Genomic DNA, 10490 nt, shown 5'->3' with positions numbered 1-10490 from the left:
GTACAAATAAAAATCATCACAGAGCACACTAAAATATTAGTGAATGCTTATTTCTGTCAATGAGATTGAAATTATTAATATTTTGAAGCATTTTACATTAACTCAGTGTTGCCATTAGCACATTATAAAGTATATGACCATCTCCTCATATTGACTAATTTTATCCAAGAAGCTTTCAATGATGAAACACAAAACTGAAGGTCTTTCAGGAAATTACTCAAAAGCTCATTATGGGGGTAGTGCTTTGTGTTAAAAAAGAAGAAATTAAGAAAGGAAGTTCTGACTATTAATGCAAAATTGAACAAAGAAACCTTCAACGCACCACTTCTCCCTCTCCACTCCCCACAAAAAATCACCAGGCATAAAGAAAAATGTGTATTCTGGAGAGAGTTTATGTATGATGGACTGTCCTCAGGGTGCTCATAAAAATCATTTATACACCAATTTATCATATTCACTCAGCATCATATATCATCATGCATTTTTGCTCACGAGGTCTCAGTGAAATGAATTTAAGCACAACTTTTAAAATACCATATACAACTTTAAAAATAACTCTCTAGAACTTCTCGAAGTTTATATATGATTGCTATGCTTGAAACAGTGCTGAGGTGAAATTAGGACATCAGGGCTCTGCTTTAAACCCTGCCATCAGCGAATGATGTCATTCTGACCAACACTTAAATCTCGGATTCTCAGTTGACTCATATCTGTGAAATTAAGGTATTGTCCTGGAAATTTTATAAGATGCCCCCTGCTCCTCTTTAATCCTACAACTCTAATCTTTCATATACTAATGTAATCACCTACTGGTGGCAAATCTTATGAGACGGAAAATGCACCTGTGAAGTGCAGAGGTCCTTCAGGAATATAGAGATGAGATGTAACCATTCTAGGTAACTAAGAAGAAATTGTGACTCATGTTGCTGACTACCTGTCGGGATTTTTAGACATAATATAATATAGCATAATATAATGTAATGTAAACATGACATAATGTACTATAATAAATACACAGATATAAGTATATATACATGTATTAATATCTCAGCCAGGTAACTCTAGCCTAAGGAAAATACCAGAATGTTTCATATACATCTGAAAAGATTCCAACATTGCTTTTATCCTTTATGATCCTCATGTCATAGAATAAAAGGGTTTTTAATATATAATAATTGACAATCAAGAATCGTATAAAAATATTATTCTACTTTCCCTTAGGGGTTCACAAATATAAAGATTCCATTACCTTTCCTATGCTGATATCTGGCTGCAGAAAGCGAAGGCAGTCTGAGTAATTGGCCCATGTTTTATTTAAGCTGTGCATATAATCCCATGTTCCATTGGGGTTACAGTGTCGGAAAGCAACTCCTGTAAAGACATGAAAGACGCTGAGATTACTCAGTTCCTTTAGAATCTATTACAAAAACAAATAAATAAATTTGTTTCAAATTAATCATTTCAGAAAAATTCGATACCTTTATGATTGAAGTCATAAATATAAGGGGGGCACGGAACGGCCGATATTTTCCCCACTGTTCCTCTGGGCCAACAAATGAGTCCATCCCATTCTGGGAAACAATTACCTTCTGATGAGGAAAAAAAAAAGTTTAAAGCAAATAAAGAAAAATCAAGCAGAGAACAAATGCATTCAAAATACAAAATTTCAACTCACTGCCTGTGGCGAAATATCAAACAAACTGGTAGTTTTGGAAACTAGAATAGGATAGATATGACGCAAATGTTACAAAATTCATCTTCCTGACCTCATCAAGGGCTCATTAATAGCAGCATTTGAATCGAATTATTTCAGTATATTAGTTATAGCAGTTATAGCAATTAATGTATAAGAAACATTGGAAGTCATTGTGAACAAGTTCTGTAGTAAAGTGCTTCCAACTATCACAGTTGTAGCTACATTTTTATCCTAGATTTTTTAAATTGCTGTTAAAGAACATGATACACAAAACATTGCACTTCACAGGTAAGGTTCAAGATTCAGCTTTACCTTTTTACCAGTAATTTTAGTAATTTCTTTGAGTCTAAAACTCATCTCAAAAAAAAAAATTCTCCTAAGCTCTACTCCTCTCAGGGTGAGTCCAGAACCCCGTCACTTCTCACAACCTCTCCTGCCACCAGGATAATCCAAGTCACCCCCTCTCCAGCCTGAATGACAGCAACAATCTCCAACAGTCTTCCTGACTCCATTCTTGCCTTCTGCGGGGCAGCTCTCTGGGTGGCATGGGACAGACAGTTCTCCCCGCCCCTTTTGCTTATGTAAGAGGTCTCAAGAATAACCATATTATGTATTGGAAACAAAACATCCTGAGATAAAGGGGGAACTGCCTGGAACAGCCCCGGCTTTGCTGCCATCCGTCCCAGAAACAGGATATCCTTCAACACTTTAGCCCAGTGCATCATGGCTTCCCTGGAGGTATAGAACCTGGGGTGGGCTGTTTTCTGGGCCGCCGCCCCCAAACCCTGGCCGCTCCAACCTCGGTCCCCTTGCTGTAGGCAAGTGGGACATGGACAGTCGAGATTCCGTCTGCCTTGGGCAGTTTTAATGAGCCTTGAGAGACCTGCACCCAGTGACTCCCAGGCTTCTGTTGTCCCTTGCTGCCTGTCTATGACTGAACCTGCTTCACGTAACTTGTTACGTGCATGGGTGTTCTGCTTCACCACACTCAGACTCTAAGTTGGTAACGAGTGCACAGTGGACCTTCTTCACGCTCTCCTTTCCTTTATTCTTGACACAATAGCCTAAAATCTTCCAACAGCACCCCATCTCAAAAAGCCCAAGTTTTTACAGTGTCTGAGGACCCTATGGGATCTGCCCTCTCTCCCTGCTCATCCCATTGGCCTTGGCTCCGTCTCCGGCCCTAACTCACTGCGCAGGCCCAGTTCACTCTTCCCGGACTGGGATGCCATGCCCCAGACAGCCTCAAGGCTCATTCTCTTACCTCCTTACACGTGCACTCAAATGTCAGCTTCGGAGTAAATGCTTCCCATTTAAAATTGCATCCCGAAGCACTCCCCATTCCCTTTTCCTACTATATTTTTCCCCTGACTTCTCATCACCTTCTAATATTAAATGTTATTTTATTATTGTTTTCTCAAGCCACAGGATTTGAGAAACCTCAGGGTGAGGATCTTTGTCTGTTTTGTCTCATGCTTTAGCCGTGTTCCTGGAACAGTGCCTGGTACCTGATAGGGGCTTAACAAATATTCACTGTCAGTACTCTGGGCCCTTCAGGACTCCTTTCCATTAGTGATGAATTGAACGTCCAGGAAGACAGCCTGTCAGCCAAGTTATACCCCAGCTTCCCAAAAGGAGATGGCTCCAGTGAGTGCTGTATTAGTTTTCTATTGCTACTATAACAAATTACCACAAATCTAGCAGGTTAAAGTAACATAAATTTATCTTCTCACTATTTCTATAGGTCGGAAGTCTGGTTGGCTCAGCTGGACCTCTGCTTAGAGACCCACAAGGCCACAGTCAAAGGCTGGTCGGGGCTGCATTCCTTTCCCGAGGCTGTCGGGGAGAATCCATCTCCTTGCGCATTCTAGCTGTTGGCAGAATTCAGTTCCTTGCAGTTGCGGAACTGAGGTCGGTGTTTCCTTGCTGGCTGTCAGCTGAGGGCTGTTCCCAACTTCTAGAAGCTGCTTGCATTCCTTAGCTCGTGCCCCCATCCTTCCATCTTCAAAGTGAGCAAGTCAAGTGGAGTCCTTGCATTTTTGAATCTCTCCTCTACTCTCCTTTTCTGTCCCAACTTTGACCGATTCTGCCTTCTTCATCCACTTTTAAGAACCCATGTGATCACATTGCACCCACCCAGATAATCCAGAATAATTTCCCCATTTTAAGGTCCATAACTTTAATTCCATCTGCAAAATCACTTTTGCCACGCCATAACATAGCATACAGAGGCATAACACCAGGTATTAGGGTGTGGACATCTTTGGAGGGCCATTATTCTGCCACCACAAGTACTGGCCATTATAACTCTCTCAATTTTTTAGTTACCAGTTACATGAACTGTAGCTGAGGACTTTTGTTTTAGCTAATGTTCATATTGTCAAGTTGTTTGCTCAGTTTTGAACAGCCAACATTAATAGAACCGCACACAAACACTGATTTCTACAGAAAATAATTCAGGATAAACTTGAAATTAACTTCTCAGTATCCACCATATCACAGTGACACAAATCCTTGATTTGCTTCGTGGACCACTGAAGCAATAAGAAAAGAAAATGTCTTTTCTCGCCCACACTTTTCTCGTAGAAGAGAACACTTTCTCAGAAGTAGCCTTGCTTTGCTCACACAATAAAAGCCTGCACTGTATGTATCACAAGCAGTGCAGGAACCCATCACATTGTGCTTCTGGTGGACAGCTCCACTGGCCTCTCTTCTCACCATTACCTGCTTTTTGTTTGTTTTCCTTCTGGTTTATACAGAGTGGGATGACTCAGTCTCTCCCATTGGATTCAGTCAAGGGGCCACAGCATTCCACTTACTTTGTCATTAACAAGTCACATGCCTTTATACATCTGAGCTGTCTAATCAATATGTGCCTGATATCTATTGTACAAGCTACCTAAATTGGACCTGGAGACACATTCTTGTTTTCCTGTTACTAGTTGTCCCTCTAAAATGTATGCTGTTATGTCATGTGCTATTTTCTAATAAGAATTAGTTTCCAGATGGAATAAGGTCTTCACATAAGTGTAAAATCCAATGGCCAGTTTATCCTATAATTATGCAGTGTAAAAACCGCTATGGAAAAGATTTTTTTTCCTCATGCTCTAAAAGGGACAGTTTTCTAGTTTCCTATAAGGTAGCAACCTACACATGTACATACACAGACATACCCCCCCAAAATTCAGAAAACCAACACCCCTCCCCCAAATAATGTATCTGTAGATCATGTTCATTTCTTTGGTGGCTCTTTGACAAAAAGAATGATGAATATTCACAAAAGACTGTAAAACTGGGGAAGCCATGCCCTTACACAGAAAATACAGAGATCTTAATTAGCATCCTCTTTGATCATTTCCATCCTATGTGAGTAAATACTTTTATTATTTGGCAAGAAACTAATTAATTGCCTAATGGCTCACCAATCTCCCTTTATAAGTTAGCAACATTAATTATAACTCTGTAATCCTTTGTGTGTGCCATGCCATGACAGTCTAATTATTAGTGAAGTTTGTCAAACCATGATATTTACACAGAACCATCAAAAATTAGGAGAATCTAACTTTTCTCTTTCCAGTTCTTCAGTTACTTGTAACAAAATGTGACCATACTTGGAAGCAGAACCAGGACCAATAATATTTTGGTTTTGGTTTTTAAATACTTGAATAGTTTTATAACTAGGTATTTCCATTTATAGTTCCATTTTTCATAAACATTAGGAAAATTTTATGTTCTTTTTATTTTAAAAAATTTTGAGAAATAAAGCAGAATATTGTAATATATCCATAACCTAGAATTGAGAGCCGTTAATATTCTCCAATATTTATTTCATCTAATTTATCTTTTGCTATGCTATCTTAAAGTATAGACAGCATAACAGTTCACCCCTAAATACTTTGATATGCATCTCTCAATTTTAGAAGAATTTAAAAGTGAAAATTTCTTAAATTGGCTAGTGAATTCAAAAGGTTAGTCTAGTTTTTAAAAAGTTTAAAGTGAATAACATTTGAATCAATTTATATATAATTAGACATTTTCATTGACAGGTAGACCAAGTTTGACCATATTTAATTATATCCTATTTGCATGGAGAAGAATCTCAAAGTATTTTTTATCTTTTAATATTTATTCATCTACATGTTTCACATGATTCACATCTTCACAAATTTTAGATGTTACATAAGTTTACAACCAGTTAATATATTCTTTTATGTGTAATTCATATGGTGTGTGACTGATTCACACTTGCTTACCTTTGTCCATCCTATTCTGTCTTCTTAGAATTTCATTTTACTTTCTCCTCCACACATCTAATTCCTACTACTTTAATTTTTTTATTTCAAAATATTAAGGGGGTACAAGTGTTCTTATTACATGGATGACAAATTAATCATCATAGTAGGATATTTTAAGATATATATCTTGGTAAATAAAAGGTCAAGCACATAAAAAATCATTATGCATACAGACTATATGAACCACACAACTAATAAGCTTAATTTAGTGGACACTATAAAACACTGTACTCAGAAACCAGAGAACATACATTCCTTTGAAGATCGTATGGAACATTTATCAAAATTGACTACAGTATAAGCCATTAAGTTTCAATACATTTTTAAAAATCAGTATCATGCAGACTATGTTCTCTGATCATAACCAATTGAGAAATCAATCACAATTTTTTTTTAGTATTTAGAGACTAGTATGAAGCAGATATCAAACTGCATATTTTATTACAGGGATGTAACTTCAGGAACATTGCTGCATTTAGTAGGGAATTCAGAGAGCTCAGTAAACAACACTCCACTTCTCACTTGAATTTGGAATTGAGAGATTGCATAGTCAGGCCAATGGAGATAACATTATCATTTTATTAAAAAAAAAAGTTTTTTGAGAATATGGCTTAGGTGTGGGCTTGCTTATTTACTGCTCTGAATTGAACTTTCTACCTAAATCTGCAGGCAACATCCACAGGGATGGAGCCTGCCCCTCCAAACTTAACTGCATGGTCAAGAGCAGACCAGTATACACACTCTCTACAGGTAGACAAATCCCAAGGAGAGGTCTGAGGAAGGGGCTGATGTGCACATGCTCAATTGCTATTCCCAAACTCAGTAATGGAGCGAGTCCCACTCCTTGCATAGGGAGAGATGAGCAAGTGGGGTAAAGGGATTAAAAGAGTGTTATTCTGCTACACAGCTCTCCGCATGGAAACACGGAATCACCAGCAAGGACCTTCCTAACACAAAATAAAGAGGAAATTTGCAGTCTTTGGGAGAAGGGGTGGGAGACACAAGGAAACACAATTTTCTTAGCATCTTTACCTCCCTCCTGGGGTTGAGCTGTGATGTTGAGTTCACATTGTACTTTAGCTTTTAGCACAAGGACAATCTGCTCCTCTATAGTAATGGTGCCATCATAATCCAGCTGTAGAAATAAACGAAATACAAACATTCTCAACATTTTTTTAAAAAGCCAGGATGTAAGCTTTCATTATTTCACCTTCTAATACAATTGAAAATGAGTTTTGATATTGAGCTATCTGAAATAGTCCTTTATTTGAATCAAAATTCAAAATCCATCAAGATTTTAGAATAATTTTATTTTCATTTGATTAACCTAAAGAAAAAAAAAACCTCACACCAGAAAATGTGAGGAAATTTTTAATATAATGAAGTAATTATATTAAAGATAGTATAATTATTAAAAAATAATAAACATTCAAAATTTCCTGGAATGTTATGAAGACCCAATATTTTATTAATTCTCTCACAATATGTCAGTTATGACACATAGAAAGAGAAGCGAACTAGAAAACTAAATTTATCTCTACCAAAAAAATTACCAGTGAAACCTTCACTCAACATCTTTGGGCTTTGGATGGTTCATCTATGAAATCAATGGATTATCCCAAATGGTCTCTAGTTACCTACTTTCCTTAATACTGGGACTCTCTAATGGTAAGATATGCACCAACATATTCATTGTCCATTCAATCAATATTTGTTAATACATTTTATATAAAAAATAATGTGCTTATATTACAGTGAAGACTTTCATTTTCAAATATTTTTTATGTAGTACATTTTCTTTAAAAAAACAAAACACCTCATGAGAAAAAATATCCCAACTATATAGGAAGAATAGAAGAATTGCCCTGGCTGAAGCCTAGGGAAGCAATTGCAGAATCATAATGTCTCACTAACTTGGACTTTCCTTTACACCTGCACCCGCTCCAAAATATCACAGGGTTTCTCAAAGCATTACCAGAAAGCCACTATTGAGGAAAGAAAGAGGAATAATAGCATTTAATAAGACCCCAACACACATGCTTCTCTACACTGCATACCGTGATTTCACTAGATATCTGGATATCCATTCCCACCTTGGAACATGTTTCTAACATATCAAGTGAATGACAAGTGCTTTTTGGACAAAATCAAATAGATTTGGCTTTAATGCCATCAGTAATGGAAAGAAAATTCCATTATTGGAAAACTTTAATTTCAGTGAAATACATTTCAAATGTGTTTGTTCAAATCATGGTACTTGCATCATCTGAATCTGATGCCTGTGCAAATGCAGATTCTTAGGCTGTACACCAGACCCAGTGAATCAGAATTTTATTTCTGAAGATGAAGACTGGTCATCCTTATGTTTCACAGGAACCCCTGGTGATTCTTGAGTTTACCTTAGAATTTGAGAACCAACATATTTGAAGGTATGAGATGATGTGAAGATTATTTTATCAGTCAAGGCTCAATCATAGAAGCAGAACTAAGATATTAAGATAGATTATAGAGAAGTGGGGAGAATAAAGTGTTATAGGGATTTGATTCTTAAATCAAATGAGATGCTAACACCAACAGATTTACCTAAGTGACAGACTCCTAATAATACAATCCTTTGCAACTCTCAAATCGTTAATATCAGGCTGCAAAGACACGTATTCTCTAGAACGATGCTTTAAGGTAAGTCGGAAAACAAGCCTTTTTATATTATTCAATAAGACATTACAGTCTGAACATAAGAAATGGAAAGATGTTTACATAATTAGCCACAGGAAATACACTTAGAGATTATTGATAATTATGATTTTAAATGACATATAAAATGATAGCCTTGTCGGTTAAAGTAAAATGGAGGATATAGAAAGAAAATTTACCAAAAGAACTAGTTTTAGCATCAAAAACTACCATCCCTGAAAATTATGAGTTTATTATTTTCTAATAGATTAATATTTATAGTACAAAGAGAAGTTCAGTGAATAGTTGGGTATATTGTTTTGGAGATTTCTGTACTATATTCATAACTCAATGCCCACATTATTTTAATGATATTTATGAAAGGAAAGAATAAGCAAAAACTAGTTTCAGAGGTTAGAATACATAATGGAATTTTAGCTACCAGGATAATGCAACACAGATTCTGAGTTATAAGTAGCTACACTAAAAGTGAGCCTAAAATCTCAGATATGAAAAAGAGAGAATGAAATGGAAACATGAGTCATCTGAGTGGGCATGACAGGAAAAATTGACTCCTTCCTATTCATTCTCTAGAAACAGTCTTGTAACATTCAAGTTTTTTGTTTTGTTTTGTTTTCCTGGGTGTTTTATTTTTCAGTTAAATACTTTCTTTTTCTTTTTTTTTTTTTTTTTTTTTGAGACAGAGTCTCACTCTGTTGCCCGGGAGAGTGCCGTGGCATCAACCTAGCTCACAGCAACCTCAAACTCCTGGGCTCAAGCAATCCTACTGCCTCAGCCTCCCGAGTAGCTGAGACTACAGGCATGCGCCACCATGCCCGGCTAATTTTTTCTATATATTTCGAGCTGTCCAGGTCCAGATAATTTCTTTGTATTTTTAGTAGAGATGGGGTCTCACTCTTGCTCAGGCTGGTCTCGAACTCCTGAGCTCAAATGATCCACCCACCTCGGCCTCCCAGGGTGCTAGGATTACAGGCGTGAGCCACCGCACCCAGCCCTTACTTTCTTTTACTTCAATCTTAGAAAACACTGGGTAAGTTGTGACCAAGTTTCAGAACTGTAAATTTGATTCAGAGAAATTTAGCTTCAATTATTAAACATGAACATTTCAAGTCACCCCTTGTATCATTTTTACTTGAACATCTTCATTTTTATTTCCTTTTGTGCAGATACAGCCTTTCTATTGGAATAACCTTTTCAGAAACACAAACATCTTATAAACTACAGCTTCTAAAGACGTTTTGTTCTAAAAAAATTTAGCCAGTTCAACCAGGAGCAAGTTTTATTAGAATGTGCTAATTCATGATCTGTTATAAATTGATCTTTAGTCATTTCCAGTAGGAGCAAAAATGCTTGTTTTTTATATCACTTTATCTTCTTCCTGTGTTACAGGTCCAAGCATTCTTTATCATTGAGTGACATTAAAATGATAGTGTACTTAAAACAGAAGAGCAGTTTTATATTCAGTGTCTATTACTCCAAAAGCAATAATTGCATCCAAAACAAAAATGTTACATTTGTTATAGAAAAATGGATGTTAGTAATTTTTTCTAGACAAGTGATCATTTACAATTTGAAATAAGATGTTGAATTCTAGTCTGTCACATATTTGATGCCTAACAAAAGCCCTAATTTTATAATGTGTATTTCATTGAAAGTCCCTAAAGTTCTCATTACAAATACTAATTGTTAATGTCAAAATATGTAAATTTTCATAATTGCAATATTCACATTTATTTAATTTTCAAGTAAACATAAATCCATAAATTTGATGTATTTAAAAAGAAGCATTCTGGAACTTCCATGTA

General features: G+C 36.3%; 1 protein-coding gene across 1 annotated transcript in view; it reads right to left on the bottom strand.

The window, feature by feature from the left end:
- PTH2R (parathyroid hormone 2 receptor) overlaps nt 1-10490 on the bottom strand; it is an 84582-nt gene that overhangs the window by 61174 nt on the left and 12918 nt on the right. Inside the window, 3 exon segments of the mRNA XM_012661225.1 lie at nt 1230-1371; nt 1479-1589; nt 7024-7126. Coding sequence (XP_012516679.1) covers nt 1230-1371; nt 1479-1589; nt 7024-7126 — 356 coding nt within the window.

The sequence above is a fragment of the Propithecus coquereli genome, unplaced genomic scaffold (genome assembly GCF_000956105.1).
Source record: "Propithecus coquereli isolate 6110/MARCELLA unplaced genomic scaffold, Pcoq_1.0 Scaffold70, whole genome shotgun sequence".
NCBI lineage: Eukaryota > Metazoa > Chordata > Mammalia > Primates > Indriidae > Propithecus > Propithecus coquereli.
This window is presented reverse-complemented; position numbering and strand designations above follow the sequence as displayed.